Below are 26,464 nucleotides of genomic sequence, written 5' to 3'. Positions count from 1 at the left end.
TAAATCTGATCTTTTTTTTTGTTTTCTATACTCCTGATACATGTGACTTGCTGACTAAAAGATGTGAAAACTTGTGTCTGGAATTTCACACTGGAGAACGTGCAGTAGTTCTTGAGGCCTCCCAGTGAAGGGACAAGTGGAGGATCGGAGGAGATTCCTCTTCGTAAAGTATTACAGCAGAGAAGAAGCTTGAGAAACCCTGGAAGCATTATCACAGAGGAGCCCAACCAGATCCCCGATCAGCGCTGTGACTCTGGGCCGTGTTTTTATCAGCTGAAGTGATCCACGTGATGTAAATAAATGTGTTTTTAGATTGTGAGTGCTGACGTTCTTCTTTTCACTGACATCATTACTTCTGCAGGTAGAAGTTAGAAAGCCTTTAGTCAACAGGTTTGTCGGTAATTGAAACTTCTGATATACGATCTATTGCTTTTATAACGTGTGTGTTCAGCTAACATGCTGCCAAACGGATATTAAGTTAAGCCAGCTACAAAACCAAAATGCATTTAATACGATAGAGAATTAAATTATTATTACTGTCACAAAGCAAATGGAAGTTAAAAACTATTTATTGTTGCAGGACTGAGGCAGCAAGTCCTCTAAATGTTCCGGTACACAGTGTTATTAATAGACGTGTTAACTGCATGTATGTGCAGTGAGTTCTGTCTACGACGTAAACATTGTGGATGGTGAGTGCAGAACTCCACCACGAGGTGGCAGCATTCAGCAGGTGAGGCGCTCACACCAGCATCACATTTCTTTCCACACTTTTAAAATAAATTGAAGGAATTTGGGCTAAAAGACGGTCAAAATCAGACGACAGGTGTCTTGTTTTAATAATATATATTTTATTTCATCATATCCTAAATAACAGTGATGCAAAACTTTATATTTTGTGATTATTTACAGTAACTAGTTGTCCAAACTCTGCTCCAGAACTCACTTGGTATTCAGAGTACATGTAAAATAATCCTGACGACTGGTGTCGGTTTCACATACTGGCAGCCATGTTTTCTGCCTGGTTTAATTTTGGTCGTCCAGCTCAGTAGCCTCAGAAGCTTCTTTCGTCTGTGTTGACACAGCCAGCAAACGTCTACATAAAGTCCAAATGTGTATGCAGGGTCCTAGCCGAACGCCGACATGGCCCACTGCTTGACGTCCGTGGGGCATTGTGGGTACTTCTGCAGGGCCTCCATGATCTGACTGTGGTCCAGCATGAGTCTCATCAGCTGGTACTCCCTCTGGGTTTTGGCCGAGGAGCTGTCGACCGGCCGGATCAGCTCCAGCTGCTGCAGGTGCTCGAAGGCCTGAGGACGAAGTGTTGGTGTCAGTAAGTCAGAGTCGACCATCTTTATATTAAAATATACACATAGGGAGCCTGTGAAGCACATCACAGGACTCTTTAAAAGGCTTCACACGCACCTTCAAGATGACCGGCTGCTCAAAGTTATACATGGAGTTCGACTTCCTCTGCAGGAACTTCTTAAACTCTAAGAAACAGAACATGAAGACAAAGCTGAATAACATTCTGGCTGACATGTAAGAGCTTTTGCACCCACATAAAGTGGCTTCTTTTGTTTGTCTAAGTCCTTATAAGTCTGTTTTTCCATGCCTCCACCCGGTCGTACCGTTGTGAACCATTTGCAGATTGAACGGCTCTCCTTCGTAGACGTCGTTCAGGTGTTTCATGGCGATGATGAGGCACAGCTCCAGGATGGACAGACCTACGGAGAGAGAAAAGAAAACACAAATATAACCGCTGTGAACTCTTTAGAGAGTCTGAAGAGAGAGAGAGAGAGAGGCCGTCGTCGTTTTTTACCGTGGAGCATATTCGCGTTGGCGTCGGCAAAACACAGTCTGCTGGCCTCCAGCAGGTCTGCAGGTTTGATGGCAGGTTTGGCAACAGACACTCGACTCAGACACAACATCTGGAGATAGAGAGTTAGGGTAGCGAGGTCTCAAACCAAGTGACAGATGTGGTTTGTTACAATTGAAATAAAGGGGTGTTGTACCAGCAGCATGTGCATTGAGCGGAAGTCCTTGCTGGAGTTGAAGTGTCTCTGTAAAACATTCTCCACTGATTTGTCTTCACACAGAGTCTGAAGAGAGAAACACAGGTGAGACGGTTTAATTTAAATGTACTCGTGTCTAATTCCAGATGTTTAACGCCCCCTCGGTTCACCTCTATGCTGGCGTTCCAGTCCAGAGCGAACTTGTCGTCCGGGAAGTCGTCCGGCAGGCTGAGCTGGGTCCGGACCCGGCCCAGGTACTCAGTGAACGTCGGGTTGCTCAGCAGGTGGATCTGACGGTGGGAAAACCGAGACTTCACGCGCTTCTCCAGCAGCTCCAGAACGTCCTGGATGAAAAGTTACACCGTCAACACCATCGGTATTATCCCCAAATAGGTCTGGGCGACTGAGGGAGGCTCACCAGTCTGCAGGTGATGCCGACCACAGCGATGGGAGCCTGGGCGGACTGGGAGACGTCCAGCAGGTTGTAGAGCAGAGTCTGGTTCTTGTGGTGAGCGAACAGGTCGAACTCATCCAGAACGAACAGCACCGGGCGGCTGCTGCTGCGATCGCCTGGACGGGAGAAAGAGTAACGTGTGAAACCCAGAAAGCAGCCGTAGCCTCACTCTTAAATCTAGACGCTACGTGTTCTGACCTTTCTTCAACGCCTCCAACAAGAAACACAGATTCTCTGCAAAACTTCCCTGAAACACAACAGAAGCAGGTTTTTAAAGCGGTTTTCTCGCGTCATTACTGACAAAACTGTGAGAACTCTTTAACTCACAAACACTTTGTCTCCGACAACATTCTCCAGGTGGAGCTGCCGCGTTATTTCTTTCAGCGCTATTCTGTCGTCCGTCTGCAGGAGACCTGAAGCAAACCGGCAAGAAATGGATCTTATTATCTGGACATTTTGACAAAATAATAATAAAGTAAAAGGTTTATCTCTGGATATGCTTTCTATCGCCATAAAATGAGAAATCCCACAAAATGTCTTCATATTTAGATCCTTTAATTCAGGTGTAATGGAGAGTCAGCTCTCGTACCGTTGAGGTGAACCTGTAGCAGGCTTTTCTGTGCTTCTTTTTCCTCCAGCAGGTCTCGCAGGACACACTTCAGCAGCTGCAGACACAAACCACAGACACAATCAGACAACACAACCTTTACCCATAAGCTCATTGTGTGATCCAGCTGCAGAGGCTCACCATAGTTTTTCCTGCTCCTCTGGGGCCGACGATTAGCACGGAGTTGCTCTCCCCGTGGACGGCGGTCCGCTTCAGCAGCTCCAGGAGGTGTCTGAAAATACACAGCTTTCACTACAATACCCACAATGCTCCTCCAGTTGAATATAATGCGTCCTAAGGGAAACTTGTAGTCTCTTTTTTCCTGATGAGTGTAAATGATGAAAGGCTCAGTGGTGGAGGTGGATTCCCACTACCTGCTCTAGAGAGCAACATCTGGGGCACATGTGTTGTGTTCAAGTCAGCTGGGAATATCCCTCCTAAAAGGAGAAAAGCTTAAAAGTGTATTTTCCACCTACTTGTGCTGCGCTTCCACTCCCTCCGGCCTGTCAGGGAGCTGCTGATGACAAAGCCGCTCCCTTAACGTCTCCTGAACCTGGAAACCAATAAAGACATTACAGCGACACATCATCCATGAGCAGGTTAAGAGGAGAATAAGTGCGCTGATACACACCTGTGAGATGCATTCTCCCACTGGCAAATGAGTCTTTGTTATCTTCCTCTTACTCATGATGATGTGACTCTAATCTGCAAAACATGTCAAATACATAATGTTTCCCAAAATGTGCTGCAAAGCGTGTTAACGTTAGTCTGTTAAAATTTGCCGGAAAGCAAAGATGTGTCGTAATTGTCGAATATAGTTTGGCACCACTTCCCCTCCACGCGGATGTGAGCTACTTTGATTATTTACTTTACGTTAACGTCACACTGTCTGATAATGTACACACATCACATAACAAAGAGAGACATACCTGGTAAACACAGAAGTTCTCCTCCAGCGTGGTCTCAATCTTCGCGGGAATACCGCTTTGCCAGCTATGACGACTTCCGGCTTTGACGGATTCTCCGGCTCTGATTGGCTGAGGGTCAGAATAGAATGGAATAGAATAGAAATGCACTGTCACCATATATATATACATACATGTATTACTACCTTTACTATTAATATCAATATAAAGAAATAGTAATATCTTTCAATTTAAGTGTGTTTAAGATACACATGTATACCCCTGACTGTAAATGAAGATTACACATTATATATATATATATATATATATATATATATATATATATATATATATATATATATATATATATATATATATATAATATATATTATTATTTATTATTATGTATAATAATAATGATATATATATTTATATAATTATTATATATATATACTGTATATATATATATATATATGCTTTAATCACATAAACAAATGTTTAATATCTTTAAGCATTTCAGGAAGTTGACACTGATTGCCCCAACATGGTAAATTAAATGTAATTAGGATTTATTTATCTTAACTGTCACCACGGCTCTGATTTAGATTGTGTTCATCTGTATGCATAACATCTTTCACTCACTCACAATGATTGCTTAGCACTTTAAACGTTTCCTGTGGCTTTTGGTTGACTGATGAAAAAAAAGCCCAATAAAGCACAAGATATCTCACACATCGTCTCCCAGTCTCCGCTCATATTTAGCCTGTCACATTATCCTAAAATACGACTCTCTGCTTTCACATTCAGCCCTGTGTTTGCCCTTAAAAATACATGAAGCGGTCCTTTTACAGCAGCCACACACTGAATTAATTTAACGTCTCCTCGGGTTGGACCTTCAGACGAAATTCAAGCATTTGCATATATATATATATATATATATATATATATATATATATATATATATGGGTGCAACCTCATGATATGAGAGGTCATTCTTTTATATTAAACAACATGAACTATTCTTTATTTTGCTGCCTGGAGGCCCCCACAACCCACTGTAGGAGCCTTTACTGAAAACTCTGTGAGTCATCCCACCCACACATTCAGTTGTGCCTCATTAATTTCATAATTTTATCCCCAATTTTTTTGTTTTTGCCACAGAGAGCTCATGCATCTGAGCCCCGGAGGGTAACGTGCATCACCTCTCTCCCATCTGCTGGTTGATCCTGCCGCGCATGCGCAGTGGGGCTCTCCATCATTTCCAATATCCCAGTGTAGGAGAACCAGCAGAGGCAGAGAACTAATGGGTAGGCTTCTTATTCTTATTTTAATTTATATTTACACATTTCACTGTTTCAGTACCGGTGTGCGTTCTCCGTGATGCACGTGTAAGAACGGACTGTTTAAGGCTTGATTTAGACGTTAATGCCTGAAAAGCGTCTCTCTTCTTCTTCTTCGCTCTCTCTCTCTCTCTCTCTCTGCAAACGCAACGGGTTTTGCACGGCTATATCAGCTAGCTATGCTAAGCTAACCCGTGCTAACTCGGCCTAGTGCCCTGGCCTTGGCTGGCTCGGAAACCTTAACGCGGGCCTAGCTTGCTTTTTTTTTTTTACTTCGACAATTTGAAGTCGGAATCCGGGTTGGTCGGTCCGCAATGTGTGCGACACCGCTTCCGGTTTCGCCAATTTAAATGCTAAAACGTTATTAGCGTTATTAGCTCGCCCTCTAATTCATTTTACGTTACAACAAGCTAGCTGGCTAGCTAGCTAGCTAACGGTAGCTAGCCAGCTGAGCTAGTTCAGATGCTGTATCCAATGCATCAAAAAGCACAGTCAGACAGCACTGATTCCGCTTGTTGACACGCGCACTTCACACACGATGGAGTTTCAGCTGCACGTTTTGTCATGTGATACAGTAAACAACATTTAACTTGCACACGGTTGTCGCTGAAGCGTTTAATAAAGGCAACATATTGGCAGTCTAGCTAATGTTCACCAAGCTAATTGGCTATTAGCTAAGGTTCAGACAACTGTGGTTGCTTTGGTAATGTACACAAGCGGTTGTCACGTTCTCCAGTTTTGGAGGAAAAAGTTATTTATATATATTACATATTACAGCTACTTATGTATAGCTGTCAACTTTGAAGGCTGCTGCAGGACAATATGGCTAATTTACAGCTATGGCTAGCCTTAGCCAACTCCATGGGGTTACAGCAAGATTTAATGCTAGGTTGAGAATTAATGGGTTTAATCTAGTCTGAAAGACCATGGTAGATGTGTTGTTCTTCAGTGAGAGGACATGCAGTTTATCCTGCTTCTTTTTTTAGTATCATGCCCAGGATTAAACTCTATAAACAGTACATGATCTGTGCAGGGAACTTGCATTGCTACCTGTTCCCTGCTCTTGCTTTATTTGACAACATATCACAGACCCTGTTGGCATTAAATGCATATTTGGAGGTCCGATCAAGTGGTCAGCTCTAAATGCAGACATAAATGCTCAAGAGTTCATGCTCAGAGGTGGCCAGGCATCGTGCTCCCATGTCAACCTAATAAAGAGCATACTGCATGATAAACACACTGTCTATGTTCAAGGTGACGTATAATACCACTGCAATCCTCTTCATTTACCCGTGTGGCCCAACCATATATTTTATTCATCAGTCCAACAGATAATAATCAAATATGAGCAGAAATGTGATCATAAATTCCCTGCAATGTCTGCATAACATGCATAGTGTGTCAAGTTGACCAGACATTAAATCAGATTCAGGGTCAACCTGTTACGGTTGTGCTAAACTGAGATTATGTTCCCTTGATTTTACAGGTGTGAAAAAGACCGTCCGCTCACTGTTGTTGTTTCTAAATAGCTTTATTCATTTGGCAGACTAAGTGTTACTAAAATCCTACAATTCAAATGCTGGTCAAGGTTTGTCGTGTTCTCCTACAGTCATTATTTAAAGAGCTTGTTCTTAGACGGGATTGTGGTTTTGGAAGAACCATCGTCACAGGCAAAGTAAATTCCTGACATCAAGCTCCTCTTGATCACATAGGATGCATTCATTTCACTGTAAATAACACATACCACAATAAGGACACGAGGGAAAAGAAGTCTACCTCTTGACCATGTAATGAGATGCACACAAGCCACTTTGTCTGATCATATTCTTTAAAATGTGGACATTGAGAGAGAACGTTTTAATTTACTTAAGCTGCCGTCCTTAATGGACTGCAAATTCAGTTAGTCAAGAACCTTTGGCTGCAGCTCCACGCTGTCATTTTGATGCGATTTCTTATCTGAAACATTTTTTTCTTCCTGAGATTGCATTGCCGTACGTCTCCGGTCACTGTGTTTGTGTCTTTTCTTCTGCATTCATCTTTTTTCCATACTGCTTGTATTAAGTTTTCAGCTGGATTGAGTCCAAGTTGTGAAGAATTCACATCATATGAAAGGCAGTTCTGTGCCAAAACTTATTTTTCCTCTAAACATGCTTCCAATAATACTGCGTCTTTTCCTCAATGTTATGTTGAGGTAGAAAATAGGAAAAACGTAAGATTGTTGACTGCTTTCCCCTCACTTTCACGTCTTCAAATAGGTGCGTTTTACCTTCCCAAGTGCCACATAATGCTTGACACTCGCACTATTATTCCCATCCTTTCTATAATCGCAGTGACTCTGCAGTGACTCTGCAGTGACGTGAGGCTTTGTGTTTCTCTCCTTGTCCTTAAACCCACGTACCGTTCTACGTATCACAGCTTCATTATGAAGCCTCTGAAGTTTAAATGTATGGTTTCTGCACTGTGTCATTTGAAAAGCTGCAGTGGAGAGCTCCGTGTGAAGTGTTTAGTACCATGCAGTACATTATACAGGTAAAGACCATCAGTTAATGAAGCTTCATAATGCAGGCTCTACTGCAACTAGTCACCATTAAAAACATTCACCAGTTTCTACACAATGTGCATTACATTTGATGTCTTGTATCCAGATTAGGATGCAATATATTGGCTTCTGTTTGTCCTAATCTGCCAAACAAGTCTACAGATTTGGCCGTAGATTCAAAATAGCAGATCTAGTGTCCCCACCTTAAAGGATGCGTAACTCAACGACGGCCTAGCTGCAACAGCGATGTGCTGAGGCTCCTAAGCAATCGTGCAAAAGCCGACTATAACCAGCACAAATTCACGATAGCTGCAACGATGTACATGCATGCAACCACGCGTTCAAGCATTCATACACACACAACCCAACTAATATGTGACCTCCACGCCAAATTTCCGCCTTATAGGGCGAAAAATAAGGCTGCCAAAAGGGTGGGGACATTTTTTAGCTGCTGGTTACAGCTAAAGAATCCTCCGTATTATTTTTTCAGGGCAGTAATAATGGAATTCAAGCTGCATTTCTGTCAGGCTTTTGTGTCCTGAGTTCGACCCACCTCTCTGTCTGTCTGTCTCTCTCTTGTTGCTGTGAACAATACACGTGTAAAGGCCGAAAACATAATCTTTAAAGAGATCCACCTGCAGTAAAAGGTTACAGATTAGTAGATACCATATGTAATGTGGACATGGTAGTTCTTGAGAGTCAGGAAATGGTGGGGAGAGATGGACCGTAAAATGGTGAGAGCTGAGATTTAATTTTGTGCTTTCACATTAGCGAGGTGACAGATTTAAATAGTGTTGCTTTGCCAAAAGGTTAAGATGAAAACATTGGGCTGTGGCACCGATGTCATTTTTAATCAAAATGTCTTCGGTTTGAATCGGGTCCAGGGCTTTTGTGGACATTACTCTTCTGTCTTTGCACCGCTTCCCCCGTCTGTCTCCAATTCGAGCAAACAAAAAAGCCCAAATACCAAATCAGAACCTGATAAATGGAGGTTAAACATGTCGCAGCCAGAGACGTCCTCAAACAGCAACTCTGCACCAAGCACTTGTTGGAAAAATAATTAGTTTTTTTCCCCCAATATGAACACAACAATATAAATGATGTTTTCTCTGTTACCTCTGCAAACATGGAGCCATGGGAGATGAGATTTTAACGATGTGGTGGTCTCTGATAGGAGCACTACGCACCTCTACTGAGACGATGAGGTGCTGCGTATTTCCAGATAAACAGCATACGTTTAGCTGCTGTGACCACGGGCAGCACTACCCTCCTCACCTCGCTCTCTTCCTCTGTGGTGGTGTCACTGGGTTCGGTCTCAGCAGCTCACGGGGCAGTTATGAGTCAGCAGCACCGGCGGCTGAGAGGAGGCTTTGCACGGAGCACCATCGCCAACATACCGAGTTCAGATATTTTCCAACAATTATTTAGCATTTTGCCTTTTTTATTGGACAATGGAAGTAATTGGTTGAATAAAAAGACTGTCAGAACTTGAAGGGTTTTTTAGATCATTTATCTCTTCCATTCCCAGAGCAGGTTAAATTATGAATTTACTCATGCAATGCAAATGGTTCGCATTGACCATTAATTCATGTGCATTCCTCTTCTGCTCTGCCTTCACAGGAACCATGGGAATACCACTACCCAACTGCGTTTGGGAGCCGATATGTTAAACACACTCTGTTTGTCCGACTGAGGGACTGTATCCTGGGCGACTTTCCTGTGAAAGCAAAGCCACTCCCGATCCCCACTTCTTCAGCCAGCATCTTCCCGAGTCGGATGGCTCTGAAAGACAAGATGCAGTAATGGAAGTCCACGCACCATTTAGCTGTGTAGCCATGAAGCAGCTGAGAGGGTAGGGTCTGCTGTGAGCTCGCCTCACCCTACCCGACCACCCACCAGCTCTACCTGAGAGCAAAGCCCTACGTTGAAGCATAATCCTGCAGCTCTATCCGTCTCCGTGCAACCTTCCCGCCATCTCCTCCACCACCACGGCTTTGGAAGACGAACATGAGGTGCATTGCGAAGACACCGGTTGATGTCTGATATATATACCTCTGAGGCGTCGAGCGTAAAACGAGCGGAGCAATGAATGGCGGAAAGGACTGTGAGGTGGGAGATGAGAGGCAGACCGTCCCTGTCCAGGTGCCCATCGGCTGGCAGCGCAAGCCGGATCACGGCGGCGGGGTCGTATACATAAGGTAAGAACTAGAGCTCGTAAATCGGCTTCTTTAGATCACATTTTAGATTTCTACATCAATTAATCTCCCTCTTATTGTCTCCAGTAATTGTTTCCTGAGCATAAGGTGATGTCTTCAGATCTCTTGGCTCACCAACAACCAAAATGATTTTACTTACAATCAAACAACACAAAGAAAACATCACATTAACACATCATGTTTTGAACAATTGTGAGTACTACGTGAGGCTGCAAGGCTTTTGACATAAAATGGCCAAACCAGTAAAACGTGTTTCATTTACCTTAATCGTTTTGACTTCTTTAAATTGGTAATTTTGTCCCAAAAATGGTTGAAAATTCGAAGCTGGATCCATATATTGTTCCACATTATGCACAATAAATGTCTTAAAAGATATTACCAAAATTACAGTCAGGTTTATCAACTAATTGTTTTGTCTGTAAAGTGGCCAAAAGTAGGTGATTTGTAGAAATCACATAATTTATGTAAAACCAATAATAACCATCAGGTTTTGCTGCTGCAGGAGGCAACAGGGTGACTTTTTGATCGTGTTTCTTGCTGTATGGAGTCATAGTTATTCCCATAACTCACTCTGGTAAAGCTGCAGCCTGTTTGGCATCTAGTTGCTGTAAGAATCTCTTGAACATAGTGTTCTTTGGGAGGCTGCCGGTCACATTGCAATAAGCAATCCCTTGACTCAAGTAAATTGTTGTTTGCTTGGACGGGAAACACCAAATTCTGGTAAATTGTTACAAGCAAATTTCACTACGCCTCCTTCAAGAAACCCATCAATCGCTTATTAAATCCACTTGTGCAACAGGGGCTTTGACTAATGGGTTGGATCCGTGTTATGTGGACTGGAAGTTGGTGTCCTTCCCGGCATATGAACACCAGCACGGGTATTTACCAGCCACAATGAACTAAAGCAGTTGGCTGGTGTCAGGTTTATTTTGGGTGTTGGAAAGAATCCTGTGTGCTTCTGTGACCGTGGCCTGATACTGTCACCGCACACATGCTCATGTTCTTTTACATTTAAAGTGTGCGTTTGCTTCGGGGGATGTGCAAATGTAGATCCGCACAGTAGATATTTTCACAGCAGCTGTGACTGATGAGTTAGTCATTGGTTGTTTTGTTAACTTTTAGTTGTTTGATGGGATCAGCCAAAAGCACAAAGTGTTCTTCTTTCATTGGTGGCAAATTTAGAATGTTTCTGGATCCATTTGTCAGATTTTCTCCAAGGTTTTTTGGGGACAAAACTCCTCATTTCTTCTGGATTTACTGCATCTGTGACTTCCTGTTCACATTCCTGATGTTTACTTTGAGTCCTTCAATGTTCCTGGTTTTATAGTTGTGAAATGGATAAAAAAAAAAGAAACACTGTAATAGCATAAGGGGAATATTATTGTTGAGAACATTGAGAAAGTGTCTCCAAATTCCCCAAATAAAAGGAATACATTTGCATGCATGTATCAGGTAGTGGTATGATATTTGACCAGGCTCCTCCTCCCCACTGAAAATGTTTTCAATTATTGTTTTTAGTTCATATGGATGGAAGAATTCCTCTGTGGTGTGGGAGGATTTGAGTGTTTGATTTCTTGGTTGCAAGGCTGTTAAACCTGCAGCAAAACCTGCCTCAAGGAGCTGCTAACCCACCTAAAAAAAATCGTTTGTACGTCTGTCAGTGGAGCATTTCAATGTGTGCAGCGGTTCCTTTTCATCTTCTGAGTCAGGAATAAAATTGTGGTGGGAGAACTAAGCCCTTATAAAAAATCCTTTTTAAACAATGCAACATTTAGTGTGGCAGAAGGAGTGTTTGTGCTCTGGAGCCACTCCAGCTGACGTCTGTCCTCGGACTAACATTGGTGCTTTCTGTGTGCAGTCCCAGTGGCTCGGTGCTGTCCAGCTTGGAGCAGGTGAAGACCTACCTGCTGACAGATGGAACCTGCAAATGCGGCCTGGAGTGCCCACTCATCCTCCACAAGGTAATTATTTTTGTCCTGATTCATTTAAAACACAGCGATCAGGCGGTGATTTTACAGCTGCCTTATGAATGGACTCCAGAAGATATTCTAATTAAGATTATTAATATGATGTTGTCTAAAAACTACAGGTAAAAAGATGTGAACCACACTTAATTTCAAGCCTCGGATCGCAGATGACGTCAAACAGGATTTGGGTTTAGTTTGGGGAATCATGTCTGATCCCGTCCCTGCTGTTTGGAGACAAGTGAGACACGTTTGTAAGGGGAAGATTTATTTTGTTTTGTTGGTGCATTTCCTTATTTTTACTCTTGGAGAAGTAAAAGTCAGTGAGACCATTGCTTGCTGGGTTGTGCAGGAGTTTTAACTAATCGCTTAAATTTCAATCTACAAAAATAATTAAGTTATTCTGCAAGAACTGTTTGTTGCTTTTGGTAATTTCTTGTGGAGCAGCTGTTGTGTTAGTTAGTTTCCACTTATTACAGGTTTGGCTGCAAATCACTGAGAATAAATGTGAGCTAAATGCCTCTTCAGACTACATGATAGTTTAATTCAAAGCAGGCGGTCAACTCTGGACGTGTTCCCGCCTCAAGATAGGACACGTTACTTATTTGACATTCGTTACGGCAGCTAGGCAGGAGGACAGGAATAGAGGGAGGAATGAGGACGAGGTAAACACGTCTGTGAGGAGGAAATGGTGTCACACTAGTCAAACCAAGGTGAAAACAACTTCTGACAGACTGTTGTTAAAGTGATGCTTTTATTTTTGTTGAAATTGTCTTTTGAGTATCAAAAGGTCCCCCCTGTCAGCTTGACAGGTGGCTGTAAAAAAAAAAAGTTTGTAGTTTTGTCCTTCACGGAGCTCGGTGGCTGTGGTCGGCTTGGATTAATGTCGGTTACAATGAATTCCAGCATAGTTTTCACGGCGGAAAAGAGTGTAAAAATGTCCAGAGAAAGCTCTCGAACCACTCCGGCAGCATAATCCATTTCTCCACTCCCATTCCATATGCGCAGCATGCATGAAATAAATTCAAGCCGACCGACTCCACTGATCTATGGGAAGGTCCGTACTGCAGATGTCTGGGTGTCGTGAGGCGTCACATTACATGGGATAATCCAAATGATTATCCTTGTTGAAGCTAAATTTGTCACAACACCATGTCTGTGAGATCAGGCCATTATCAGGCTGATGTTGGCTTCTCTGCTCTATTATTCATGTTTTAATATAGCAGATGCTAACCCCCCCCGAACATAAAACATTTTTCACTATCCCTCTTTTCACTTTAACTGTCTTCTGTCGACAGAAAAAGAAGAAACTAAGTGTTTGATTCAGAAATAGTTTGGAAATGAGGTTGTATGAGGTCCATAGTAAATTACCAAAGATACCAGATTCCTTTGACAAAAACAGTCATTTTACCTTGCAGAACACGGGAGTTTCTGGTCATGGTTTGGTAGTGTTATAGTGCGACCTTTGGTTAGTTTGGATTCACCAAAGTCACACAATACCACAGAACCACCTTCTCTCTCTGGCTTTAATCCAACTGTATCCATCTGTCTGTATGAATTTTGAACTTCTACACAAAATTGGAGCGTAATCACTTTAACCTTCTCCTGTCTTGTCTCTTGCTCCTCCTTCCACTACCAAGTAGAAATCTCATTTAAAAATGTCCACAGGAGTTCATATTTAAAGGGTTTCCCCTCATCAATGAACCCTAAAGTTATGGCGAGACCTGTAGGAGCATGACCAAAAGTGAAAGATGCATTCACATTGGTATCTGTGAACTGATATCTGTTCAACCCACCGATCTTTTTCCTCAGGTGTTCAACTTCGACCCAGGGGCAGCTGTGAAGCAGAGGACAGCGGAGGATGTGAGAGCCGATGAAGACGTCACCAAACTCTGCATTCACAAGAGGAAGCTTCTGGCGGTGGCCACGCTGCACAGGAGCATGGGGACGCACCCACCTCTGACGCTCACCAGTCCAGGGGGAGGTACGAGTAAATCCAGTTATATTTTGACAAATGAATACTGATATTAACTAGTTTGTCATTTTAATGGTTCACCAGCCTTTGTGACCTGCAGATGCCAATGACTTTCCTGCCCTGCTTTTGTCCAAGGCGATGGTATTGATCTAACTCAAATGTACTTTGTTTGGCCTCAAGGTACATCATCCGTGGTCGTTGCACACTCCACGTCTCAACGAGTAATAAGGACTAAACCACACGATGGCCTGCCCAACTCTGTTGGCCCAGACTGCAAGAATCCTTTCAAGATGATGATGGCAGCTGGACAGCAGCAGCAGAGGCTGTATCCACCCCAGGAGATGGGTGGAGCCCAGCAGCCCGAGCTCTACTCTGGATACCCCAGGCCGCAGAGGTTGAGCAGTGGGGAGCCAGGCCCCAGATCCCCTTATCGGGTTGGGTATGGAGGCATGCTGAGCCCACCTCCCTCCAGTGTTAAGCTGTATGGAGATGGCTCACAGTCTCCCAGTGCAGACACTCTGGGCAGCCCCGATGGCTTTCCAAGGACCAATCTTTGTGGGTTTCCAGGAGCTGGTAGTCCTGGCTCAGCCTCCATCCATGGGAACACTAGGACGCCTCTTTCCCCACACAGTTTAATGCTCCATGGCTCCCCTGCGGGCCAGCTATCTTGCGCCATGACAGGGAGGACTAGCACGCCCCTCTCCCCCACGGCCACTGCCAAAAGCCCTGTCATGAACATGCCTCGGGGGAGCTTCCCCCCTGGTATTGATATGTCCCGTGCAGCATTTCACCATAAAACACAGCCCCCTGTGCATCCCGTACCACCTCCTACATCCATACCACCATCCTGTGCTCTTCAGAAAAGGCAGTTGACCTCCGAAAAAGACCCATTAGGCATCCTGGACCCCATCCCCCGCCACGCCCCAAACCCCTCCAACTTCCAGCCCAATATCCACTCTCAGGTACAAATGATGAATGTAAACATACCCCCTCCCTCCATCGTTCCCTTGCCAAGCAACTTACCTTTACCCACAGTGAAGCCTGTGGGGCATGGCGGCCATGTTCAAAGGACTCAACAGGGTGGTCCGGCTTCCTCCATGTCCCCCTCCCCTGTCACTTCGCCTGTTCACATGGCAGGGCCTATCCTTGGCCGAATGGAGGCCTCTCCTCATCGCTCACGGTCATCCTCCACCTCCTCTGACCATGGGAACTTTGCAATGCCCTCGGGGCACCAGGCCCCATGTGGCATGAAGGTTCCTCCTCGTTCCCCCAGGTCGGCCATGGGATCTCCCAGGCCTTCCATGCCCTCCAGCCCCTCCACCAACAAAACTGACCCGCACCACCAGTACAAAGACTCCCAGATGCTGCCCGGCATGGGAAACTCGATTGGCGCCCAGCAGCACAGCAACCCCATGTACTCGCCCACCTCTTCCTCGTCGTCTTCTTCCCTGGCAACCCCTAGCGCTTCCCAGAAGGGCCACCCAGGACTCCTGGGTATGCCCCTCAACCAGATTCTCAACCAACAGAATGCCGCTTCCTTCCCGGCCAGCAGTCTCTTGTCAGCCGCAGCCAAAGCACAGCTAGCAAATCAAAACAAACTCAGCCCTGCTGGCATGGGCGCCGGCGTCGGCGGTGTTGGTGGTGGTATGGCAGGCATGGGGGCTGGTGGTGGAGGTAATGGAGTAGGTAGTGGACACCCTGGCTCTATGAGCGGCCCTCGAGGCATGGAGGGACACAGCACTTTAAACTCAATGCTCCCGCCAAACTCCACCATGCTGCTCAACACTCCTGAGGGCCAGAGTGGTCGGGCGGCTCTTAGAGACAAGCTCATGGCCCAGCAGAGGGACCCCATGCGCAAACGCAAGCAGTCATCGGGCAGCGCTGCTGTAAACCATGACAGCAGTAACAACATGGTCTACAACATGCTTAACAAACGAGGCATGGGAGGACCCCACATGGCGGGGCCCAGTGCCACTGAGCAGCTTCGAAAAGTGGGCCGACTTGGAAACCTTCCTCCAAACACCTCCATGGCCCAGCTTCTCCAGTCCTTGAGCTGCCAGAGCTCCCACAACCATCGTCCAGGTCTTAGCCCTGGCCCGGGGCCTCAAGGATCTGCACAGCTGCACTACAACGACAGCACTGGTATGGTCCCTGCTGGCCCTCAGCAGAACCTCCTAGCTCAGCAGAGGCTTCGGGGTCCAGGGGATGCCATGCAGCACTGCCAGAACATGGACACCTCTGGGGGCCATCTGGGCTCTCGTCCAGGCCAGTTCCCTGACATGATAGCCCAGTTGCAGGCCTCTTCCATGAGTAACTGTGGCCCTATGGTGCCAGGAGGTGGACCAGTGGGCCCCGATGGCATGCCGCTGGGACGCCCCCACGCTAACCCCCCACCGCTGTCCCATCCCGGCCCTCATCCCTCACAGCAGAACCTCCTTCACGGGATGGGGCGGACTGCCATGGTGGTGATGCCACATGGAGGTGCTGATGGAGGCTGTACACAGACCATCCCTGATTCGGGTGAGACTTTTTATATTTCTTTATAAGTCTTTACCCACAAGACATTTGCTGCTAAATAAGGCTTTTATACTCACTTAAATTACTCAATGAAGCAAATATGTTATTTTGTATTGTCTCTTTTTGAAACAGGATGAATTTCTGACATTTGCATTTCATTCATTGCTAAAATAATTAGTTATTTTTATTATGTGAGCACAGTTGATAAGCACAGAAAGAAATAAGATGCTGAAAGACTTCTTAGATCGTAAATGATGATAATCCTGAACTCTAATATTATATGAATGATCCTTTGAGCTCTGCTGGCCCAACTGGTAGATTTAAATGCTCTGAAGCTACTTTAATCATCCCACTAGTTTTCCATTTTTAAGAACCCTAAAAATAATAGTTTGGTGACATTTAAAAATGACATAACGTGCTCTAAGCGTCCACAGCGACCGTCGTTTGGCTGGAGGACGGTTGATATCCGGTGCAGGTAGTGACTCTGTATCCCCCGCTCTTCCTCACGATAAGCTAGTGGTTGGATGAAGAAGGTTTCTGTGCTTATGAGTGAACAAAAACCAAAGGATTTAGGCGATAGGCCCCAAGCCGAGACAGTCGGGCTCCTCCAGTATCTCTGAGCTAATGAGCAGGCCCCTCATCTTTGGAAAGCTCGGCTAATTGTCAGTCCGCCAGTGTTTCTCTTTGTTTTATTTCTATGCTAGCATCAGTCAATGGTGTAAGAAGATGGAAATGGGATCTGGATCACGCTTTAAGGGAAGCGGCCCAGATAGGGCGCTCGGAAAAAGAGCTAGCTGGTCGCTATAGTAACTATAGACCCTGAATAGGGACCAGAGTGAAGCCTTTGATGAGGGTTTAGTGTGTGTGTGTGTGTTTGAGTGATTGTGTGTGCATGCCTATGACTACTTGTGTATTACAGTGCGTGTGCTTCTGTTTATTTGTGTGTGACTGTATGCTTTTTATGTGTGTGTGTGTGTGTGTGTGTGTACTCTCATTCATGTGAGCGTTTGTTGTGAAAGCGCTGAAAAGACCGAGATCTTGTTGTTTTTTTTCCCCCCGTCCTGCCTGCTGTGGGACCGGACTATGAGTTTTATGTATTCATGGTGCGTCTGTGTGTCCTCGTATGGTTTATAATGGAGATACCACCAAGGTCTGCTGCGGCCCACCTGATCTAATCACCAGGTATCTCGTTATTCTGCAAGTCAAGTCGACGAAAGTGTAAGTCAGGAGGTAGAGCATGACAGGATGTAGGGATGTAATGTAAATCTAATAACACACATCGTCACAACAATACAAAATGTGCTCATCCTTGTGTCATAATCGTAGAACAGGTGATGCAAACAATCAGGGGATCCTGTCATCGAAACAATACTCTGCAGGGCTCCTAGTAGGGGGAAGCCGAATTTAGCCAAACGTCCAGCGAGACCGCTGTACAGATATTTACCACTAGTGGTCGCACTTGAGTCAGCAGCTGAGACTCCAGTTCACTTAGTGGCGGTAATGCACCTCTGAGCTAACGACCAGTAATCACGAAATGATGAGAAGAAGCTGCGCCACAATCAGCTGGACTCCTCTGACGTTTTTATATCTCACAACAACCTTTTTACGGCCTCAAATCCAAAATGGTGCCATATTGGTGCAGTTTCAGAGACTATCTTTGCCATCTCTCATCATGCAAACAAACGCAGTGTGTGTTGTGCGCATCTTCCCTCCCACCTCTCCTGAAATCTGATCTCCTTAATGTTGCCGGCCTCGGCTCAAATTGCGCCCGGCTCTGTCAGTCTATGAACAAGCATTATATTATGGTAATCACATTGTCATATTGCTTATTACTGCTGTGCAATACACATTGGATTACGCGCTGTGATGCTAGTAGCACTGGTTGCTAATATTGGCTACTTTTTAACTTGCCAAAACGTGTCGTGATGACAAAAACTCTTGCCTCTAATGGTCCAAAACTCATCAGTGTTTTGTGGTTTTATCATGAAAAAGAAAGCATTGATAATGTCACAGATACAGTGAAATGACTCACCTCCCCTGACTAGCACATAAGCACTCACAGGCTCTCGGGATAAAAGAATATTCTGTCACCAAAGAGCAGATCTTATGCCTCTGAGTAGTTCCTCATACTTCAGGCTAATTTGGACGACATGTTTGGGGTCTTAAAGAGCACTGAGAGCTCTTTGAAAGTGGTCTAGTCGGTGGCTTTTTTAGCATTAGCCTCTAACCATCTGTTTCTGGACAGCTAGCGAGCCTTGAACGCCCCCCCCCCCCATCAACAAATACTCCAAAGTTCATTGTAAACCCCCCAAAGACCTCCTGCCACCCAGCTGACCATCCCCCAGAAGAGTAAAATCACACCACCCGACCCCCTCATCCACCCATCCACCCAAACTCCCCCAACGAGCTTCCTGGCAGTGGACAGCACCACCAATCATCACTCGGTTCCCATGGAAACCTCCCCCGGCAACAGCCGTCACTATATCATAGCGGTAGCGGAGGATGTGGGGAGTTAAGGGGGGGGAGGGGGTCGTGGCTCTCGGCGTTAGAGAGGAAAGAAAGAAAAATGGAGAACACACACAGCTGCCCTTCAGCTACGTAGCGTCACCAGCTGCTCCGGTCTCATCCTCGCACCCACAAAACACGGCGTTGGGCCTCGGAGGTTCTGTGTTTGCTTCTGCTTTTGTCTGCGTGACGTTGCTGCCGGGCTCTCTCATTCATTGATACATCTGTGGCCTTGATGTATGTTTTTTTTGTTCATGTTCTGTCCTTGGACGCTTTGCTAACTGGTCTGTCTGGACCACGCAGCGGGTCCATCTGTTAGTTTTTGGGGAGCAACAGATTGTTAATGTGCAACTTTTTCTTTTATTCTGAAAGTCTCTACCCTTGCCCAGCTTTGCCGTTCATGTGCCATTATTTTGGCCGCCCACTCAAATAGATCTGCTTGTATTTTTATACAGTATATTGTTTGCAAAAGCCTAAATGCAATTGTTAATGCTAATAAAGTCTGCTCAAGTTGTGCATAATGTGTGTCAGGAAATACTGGATTTGTAGCATAATTATCTTGCAAAAAGGGATCGTAAACAGTGACGTTGCTGTTCTATTTGGTTTAAATACTGAAGAGATTGCTAGTGGAGGAGCTGGGCGACTGATCATCCCCGTCAGCGTCTGTCTTTGTGCGTCCCACGACAATTTTGACTTTCATTGTCCCAATGGTTTTGCAGGAAACCCCTCATCCCTTGGCTGTGGTATGGGCGGCCTGCAGCCACACGTCAACTCCGGTGTAGGTCAGATGTACCAGCAGCAGGTCCACCAGGGCATGCAGCAGGGGGTGGCCTCCCACCCAGCCTACCAGGGACAGCAGCACTTCTCTGACAACCCGCCCTACTCAGACAGAAACAACGGCAATGCCGGCTCCATGGCCTGCCTCTACCAGAACTACCAGGTGGGGATGATGAATTCTACTTTAATTGTCTGCAGCGTTTCAAATTCACATAATTTCATCGTGTTGTGACCTTGCTGTTGTGTCCACAGACGGGGATGTTGTCTCACCCACAGTTCAGGGAAGAACAACAGCCCCAAGGCGAAGGGCTTCCAGCGGGGGCGCCCGGCGGTGACAGGGGCCCGGGTGGAGGCCCGGAGTCGGTGGACGCCATCTACAGAGCCGTGGTGGACGCCGCCAGCAAGGGCATGCATGTAACTATAACCACCACAGTGAGCGGGACCACGCAATCGAGTCCGGTGCCTGCCCTCAGCGCCATGAGTGCCTTCACTGCCTCTATAGGGGAGCCGGTCAACCTCCCCCAAGCAGTTAGCACAGTCCTGCACAGGCACCAGGAAGGAGAGGTGTTACCGCAGCAAGCCAGACCGAGGCAGGTGAGGCCGGGACGAGGTCAGAAGAACATGGATCCAGGGAAGATCACTCCAGACGGCCCCGAAGCCAACGACTATTTCCGTTCTCCTGGCCGTGGGACTCCCAGGGGCCAGTGGGACGGGGAGACGCAGCACGGGGGAGGCTTCGACGCTCACAGCAACAACAGCGCCTGGGGTGGTGAGGAGTTTCTGGAGTGCTCGACCCAAGTGAGGAGTAGTCCCTGCATGGAGCGACCCGCCAGCTTGGCCCCCGCCCCGCCCTGCCCCACTGAGGGGTCCAACGACCACGGCCTGGTCATGGCCCACGATAAGGCCTTTCTCGATGATGGCTACCGCTTCAACAACTGCCACCGGACGCCTGCTAACTACAAGGAGCGTCTGGAGCAGACGGTGGAGCGCTGCGTCCACATCAACGGCGCCGCTTCCCACTTCAACACCCGGGGTTACGGAGATGTGCTGGGCCCCCCGCGGCAGGAGCTGACGGGGGACGACCAGTCGCCCAGCTCCTCCACGAGCCTGGAGGGACCTCTGGCCACAGCCAAAGACTACAGCCACTACAACGGCCACTTCAACGGTATGGCGCCCAGCCCCTCGGACACTAAGAGCCTAAGCAGCGAGGAGGACCTGCGGCAACCGGACTCTCCCTCTTCAGAGCTGCTTCACTACCGGTCCAGGACCTTCAACATGGGAGAGCTGGTCTGGGGCCAGCTGAAGGGCTTCCCACCTTGGCCTGCCAAGCTGGCCGGGGACGAACAAGTGCACAGTGCTGCTATGCAGCTGAGGGAGCAGGCCAAGGTGAGAAACCCGCCTGTGAACACCTGTCAGTATTTTACAAGCCAACTTGAATTTTTCAGACTAAATGCAGAGTGAAGGCTGATTTCAGTGGCTAAACAAACCAGCCGTAGTCCCCATATTCAAAGTTTGGCTGCCGCAAATTATTCTCCAGTGTAAGGTAGATGCTTGCCAGAAAGTCAAGGGCAGATGGATTCCAAAATGCTCCAAGCCCTATAATCGAATTCACCGTCATTGTTTTGGTGTTTGGTCTCCATCCAGGTAGAGCCAGAGAAGCTAAAAACACTGACGCACGACTTGGAGGCACTTGACCGAGCCGCCAAAAGAGGCCTGAAGTAAGTAAACCTGCCCACCGTATTGTTGCTTCAGTAAATGGTTACATACCGGACTGCTACTTAGATCTGAATGAGGTGTTAACATGCTGAATTGACTTTAAAGGCGTCTGACGCCTTTTTGTTTTTAAGAGGCCGAACATGCACCAAAGCGTTACGACGCACGTCAAACTGCTTTGGCGCCTTTACTCCGACCTAGGTGACCATCGACCAAAGCCGTTTGTCAGCCTCCTCACCAACTGATGATACATTTAGAGGACAAAAACAACATAGTTCCTTTCTTTTACAGGGCAGTCAGTGAGAGTATAGTAGTACGGTATTAAAACAGAACCGTCAGAAGACGTGTTTCTCAAAGATTAGATTCGTGCTTTGTCTGTCGTTAAAGGTTACAGTCACTGACACCTAGTCGTTGCGTGTGGGCCCTGCAGCAAGCGAAAAACCCTGTCTGACTGCATTAGCTTAACTGTAAATAATGTAAAATATCAATGTTCAACAGGCCGGGGAAACTGAATAATCACTTGGAAGCTGCTATCCACGAGGCCATGAGTGAGCTGGATAAGATGTCGGGCACAGTGAGTGTTTGCACCTTTCTCGATCTCCCGGAGAGACGAAGAAGTCATTTTTCTCCTCGTGTTTTTCATCACCGTAATGTTTCTGTCCGTCAGATGCCATCGAGGGATCGTCAGGTGAAGCTCCCCAAGCCTAAGAGGAGGAAGATATCCAGATAACAGTGAATGTGTCGGCCCAAGAACGTCCTCCAAGCCTCCGGAGACTTGGTCCGTTCAGCCTTGATGCGATCTGAGCTCTCTAACAGGTGCTACACATGGACTTTCAGTGGTACATCCGTGATATCAACTTGACTTAATGACCACAGAAGGTGCTGGATATTCACCGATGCAGTTCTAACTGTAGAGAGAAAACACGGAAACATAAAGAAAAACATTGGTTGCGATTTGTCTACAGCTCACTGAATTAACTATTTTTTTCTAGTATAAGATAGTAAAACAAACAAAAAAAAAAGCTACAAGCATTACCATACATATTTAAGAAAAATAGACAGTCCAAATATTTCTGATACATTTTCAATATGTATATAGATAATCCTGAAATTTCATGCTATTACGAATTGTATGTAAATATTGTACAATGTCATGTACAAGCATACCTAATGCACATTTTATCTTTTATTGTACAGAAACAAAGCAGAAGTGTACCAATGTCTTGGTTTCTATTCAGAAGTGCGGTTGCATACGGCCGCATGCGTAGGATAAATAAGAATACAGCCTAAAGCTTTTATATGATGAACTGTACGACGTGCTGTTTGTTTTGTTTTTTTTTGTAAGGGAACAGCAGTGGAACAGGCATGAGTATATGAGTCCTCCATTATGAAAGTCACTTCACATCAGTGTTCATTTGTATTGGTAGGGGGGGTAAAAAAAAAAAGATAAAAACAGAATGAACTTTACCAGCAGAAAGTGTTCAATGTTCCCCTGAAGCAGGTCGGGGAACGACGAGCGGCCGGACGAATGTTGGTAAATGGACGTCTGCTCCTCCAGCCGCCTCGACGGGAACATCACATTTGGAGATCCAGTGTTGTGCTTAAAAACACAATCTGGTTGGCTGAAGATTTCTTTGGGTTTACCGACCACTGGTGTCGTTGGTTTCCAGACGTTTTTAAGAAGGAAAGATCCACCCTCAAATTGCATTTCTGGAGTTTTGCAAAAACCCAACGAAGGCTCAGGTTCGCCTGATGCTACAGCTGCAGATATCTAGATAACCGTTTGTCATGTATTTAAGAAGATAAATTTAAGGGTACTTTTTGATAGTATTTGTCCTTTTATTGACTAGTCGATTGACAGAAAAATAATAGGCAATTATTTAGATGATCTGTTAATTGTTTACATGCAAATGTGGCATAAAATACGTTTCTCAGCCTCTTAAATATGGAGATTTCCTATTGAACTGTGTTAAAACAAGGTCCCTGAATGCAGCACAAGGACACAACCATGAGTGTTTTTGGGTGGATTTTTCCTTCAGCTACAATCAAGAAATCACAGGCTGCATTGATGAATTATGTCATTTGGTTGTTGTGATTATGTTCGCGTGCTCGTTTGTACAGTGATTTATTATTTTTTTTTCCCATGACTGTAGTCGTTTTTTCCCCACAACGATAGCTTTAGGTAGAGTAACCGACCTCCAGTCTAGATCATCAAAAGGAACACTAACTGGCTTTAAAGAGCAGTGAAAGCATTTCTCTCATTTAGAGGCCTTGTGTTTATCTTTTCTTTTGCTTCTTGATGTAAATTATTCATGTACAGTACTCCATATTTATTTTAAGCTTTACAAATATGCTAGATGGCAATAATACTACCAAGAGTTGAGAACTCAAGCCTTATATGTGTATATGTATGTTTTGTTTTTTACCAGTGAATAGATCATGTATTCAGAGTCCATTACAAAGGTCCCGTTCCCTTTAATTTAAGAAGTGAGCGTTACAGATAACACGCTTCTGATTGTTTGTTTCTGTTACGCATCGTGTGGATTTCTTAGTTAAAGGAAGAAAATGTTACGTCTGCCTCCGACACCATACTATTTATGAATATGCACATCTGAAAAGGCAGACGCCGTTAATGTTGGCAGTAAATGCAGTTTTTAAACTAGCAAAGCAAAACCATCACGGGGTCAGTCTTAAAAGCCACAGTGATGCACATCATTGGGAACTCTGGACACACACACACACACACACACACACACATACACACACACACACACACACACAGCTGCTCCTCCAGATCAAAACGACCTGAAATCACTACAGAAATATCAAGTGCAATATACCAATCGATGGCAAAGATCAACGGCTTAGAAACGCGGCATCTCTGATTGTTTGAAACCTTCTCTTTAGTGCTCACCCTCAACATGCATGCTCCAAAAGTCTCACCGAAGAGCCGTGAAGTAGTAATTTATTTGTAGCTTTACCGTTTAACATGTACACGCGCACAGCTGTTACTCCCGTTGCTTTTAATTTGATCTAACGAAGAAAACTAACATTACTTGAAGTTGCTGCAAAGAACCCAACTATTACAAACCTTAAAACCAAATAGTACACTACATCCTGAAGAGATTCTTTTCTTTCTCACCCAGTAAAACATGAACACACTACTGTTGAAACATATCTTGTGGTTTTTATATCCCCAGAAAACGTTTCATTTGTGGCGATGAATCCCACAAATGTGCTTAAGTTTTATACCCAATGTTCTAAACGGGGAGCCTCAAAGTCAAACTATGAATTACAGCCAAGTAACAATTTAAACATTTCTCATTTTGTGCACACTTTTAACAACCTTAAACTTAAGTTGTACTGTATTTTCTAATGAGACTGATCATGTTTTGTGTGCACACTGAAGAATGAAAGGTGAACCAAGCCTAGTGAGGTCAGAAAATATCAGTATTTAAACATGTGGAGGCATCTTTCTGTCCAACATGATCGAGGAAACAATTCAAGATTTTATGGCAACGCAGGATATCTGTGTCTAATAATACCCGTGCTTTTCTAAATGTCCCTTATTTTTCAGTGTGCACACATTTAAGAACCTCAGAGATTTCACTGTAATCTGTGACGAGGAAATCTTTCGGCCGTTTTCAAAATGTGACGTTCGGTGTGGAGAAACACACGAGCTCTTTCGGTAAAGTTCATTCTGCGCCCCTTCCTTGTTTTTTGTGCAATGACATGCAGGAACCCGGTCTCGTGTTGGGAACCCATGTGTTATGGATCTGCTCTATCAGTTTCATGTTATTTGTGGTCAAGAGTTCAACGCATCTTTGTGTTTGAGATGGTCTGTGCAGTTTCTTTTCTTCCTCCTCCCGCCTGTGATTGTGTGCTGAGGTGTGAGTGTGATTTTTATTTTCCTGCTCTTTGAATCTCATTTCCCTCTTCCAGCCTTTTCATTGTCAGTATTTTATTTGGTCAACTTGTAATTAAGTATATATTTTCTCACTAATATATACTTTACAAAAAATAGACTTGCGTGAAGTATGATGTGCACTTGATTGCTCTTGTTGATTTCTCTTTTTGCATTAATGTGGGCTAGGGATAGTTTGTCAGAGTCCATTATTTTGAGATTGTTTGGACTTTTTTTAATGGTTTGATGTAAGCAGCATTTTTTTGTAAATATTGTGAAACATTACAGGTCATGCAGTGATGTAACATTTTGAACAATGTTGCACAGATGTTTAAGATATTAAAAACATGGTCACTCTTACTTGAATAATCTGGTGTGTAACGTGTATTTGTTCCCCGTTTCTTGTTTTGATTATGGTTCCTCCGGTAATCTTTTTCTCAGTTTAAACAGCTGGTTTGTAGAATAAAAAGTGGAATAACTTCACAGCGTGGAGATGACAAGGGTTATTTTCAAGCCGGTGTGTTTCTTGTTGCACACTGCCCTCTAGCGGGCAGATAGGAGGATTTAATTCAGCAGCAAACAGAATAAAAGAATAAAAAGATGAGATGATGGCTGGAAATGTCACATATAAACACTAATAGATATTATTTAATAAACAAATATACAATAAGCATCACTTTCATGTTGCAGCTTGACATTTTTATATTAATACATCATTTATATCTTTATTTGCTCTATTTTGATCAGATAAACCTCCATTGATCTCCGGAGAGAGATTCAGGTGTCATAACAGCAACAGCAATGAGAATGAACACAGGAGATGTGCAGGTAAGAGTACAGAACCAAGATAACGAGAATAAAACATCTGTATAACATATGTAGGTCTGCATATCAGTAAATAGTCTGTCAATATATAACTGTAGTCATAAGAATGAAGATATAAGTATTGCTCTAATAATCAGAATCTGCAAAATATGAAATGTGAGAAGGAAATGTAGCTTAAAAAAGGTTATACATTTACATATTTAGAGATTAA

At 44.8% G+C, this 26,464-nt stretch overlaps 2 protein-coding genes across 3 annotated transcripts; one reads left to right on the top strand and one right to left on the bottom strand.

Moving 5' to 3' along the window:
- Window positions 1–1,081: 1,081 nt before the first annotated feature.
- orc4 (origin recognition complex, subunit 4) lies at window positions 1,082–4,041 on the bottom strand. Of its 2 annotated transcripts, XM_079185460.1 has the most exons (14): window positions 4,003–4,041; window positions 3,705–3,778; window positions 3,550–3,626; window positions 3,215–3,305; window positions 3,056–3,131; window positions 2,794–2,879; window positions 2,665–2,713; window positions 2,431–2,582; window positions 2,183–2,356; window positions 2,013–2,099; window positions 1,820–1,928; window positions 1,629–1,724; window positions 1,423–1,490; window positions 1,082–1,307 (listed from the first exon to the last, which is right to left on the bottom strand). In XM_079185460.1, exons 2-14 carry the CDS (start codon window positions 3,759–3,761, stop codon window positions 1,125–1,127), a joined length of 1,305 nt encoding a protein of 434 aa, XP_079041586.1. In that variant the 5' UTR covers window positions 3,762–3,778; window positions 4,003–4,041; the 3' UTR covers window positions 1,082–1,124. The 2 variants fall into 2 exon arrangements, with proteins under 2 accessions (XP_079041586.1, XP_079041585.1); XM_079185459.1 differs by lacking the exon at window positions 4,003–4,041 and having other exon boundaries at window positions 3,550–3,866.
- A 1,193-nt stretch (window positions 4,042–5,234) lies between these two features.
- Window positions 5,235–25,791, top strand: mbd5 (methyl-CpG binding domain protein 5). Its single transcript, XM_079185766.1, has 10 exons — window positions 5,235–5,285; window positions 9,478–10,055; window positions 11,932–12,034; window positions 13,850–14,021; window positions 14,193–16,532; window positions 19,754–19,974; window positions 20,064–21,197; window positions 21,456–21,529; window positions 22,023–22,098; window positions 22,192–25,791. Exons 2-10 carry the CDS (start codon window positions 9,943–9,945, stop codon window positions 22,252–22,254), a joined length of 4,296 nt encoding a protein of 1,431 aa, XP_079041892.1. The 5' UTR covers window positions 5,235–5,285; window positions 9,478–9,942; the 3' UTR covers window positions 22,255–25,791.
- Window positions 25,792–26,464: the final 673 nt, after the last annotated feature.

This window comes from Pholis gunnellus (assembly GCF_910591455.1).
Source record: "Pholis gunnellus genome assembly, chromosome: 24".
Lineage (NCBI taxonomy): Eukaryota > Metazoa > Chordata > Actinopteri > Perciformes > Pholidae > Pholis > Pholis gunnellus.
Note: the sequence above shows the minus strand (reverse complement) of the source record. Positions and strands in the feature narration are given on the sequence as shown.

Excerpts from the sequence above, each read along its gene's own strand:
- orc4 (XM_079185459.1), bottom strand. The coding sequence starts at position 3,761 with ATGAGTAAGAGGAAGATAACAAAGACTCATTTGCCAGTGGGAGAATGC. Across the intron at positions 3,306-3,549 it reads GGAGTGGAAGCGCAGCACAA|ACACCTCCTGGAGCTGCTGA; the intron begins GTAGGTGGAAAA and ends GTGTATTTTCAG. Across the intron at positions 2,714-2,793 it reads TTGTCGGAGACAAAGTGTTT|GGAAGTTTTGCAGAGAATCT; the intron begins GTGAGTTAAAGA and ends GTTGTGTTTCAG.
- mbd5 (XM_079185766.1), top strand. The coding sequence starts at position 9,943 with ATGAATGGCGGAAAGGACTGTGAGGTGGGAGATGAGAGGCAGACCGTC. Across the intron at positions 16,533-19,753 it reads ACAGACCATCCCTGATTCGG|GAAACCCCTCATCCCTTGGC; the intron begins GTGAGACTTTTT and ends ATGGTTTTGCAG. Across the intron at positions 21,198-21,455 it reads AGCTGAGGGAGCAGGCCAAG|GTAGAGCCAGAGAAGCTAAA; the intron begins GTGAGAAACCCG and ends GTCTCCATCCAG.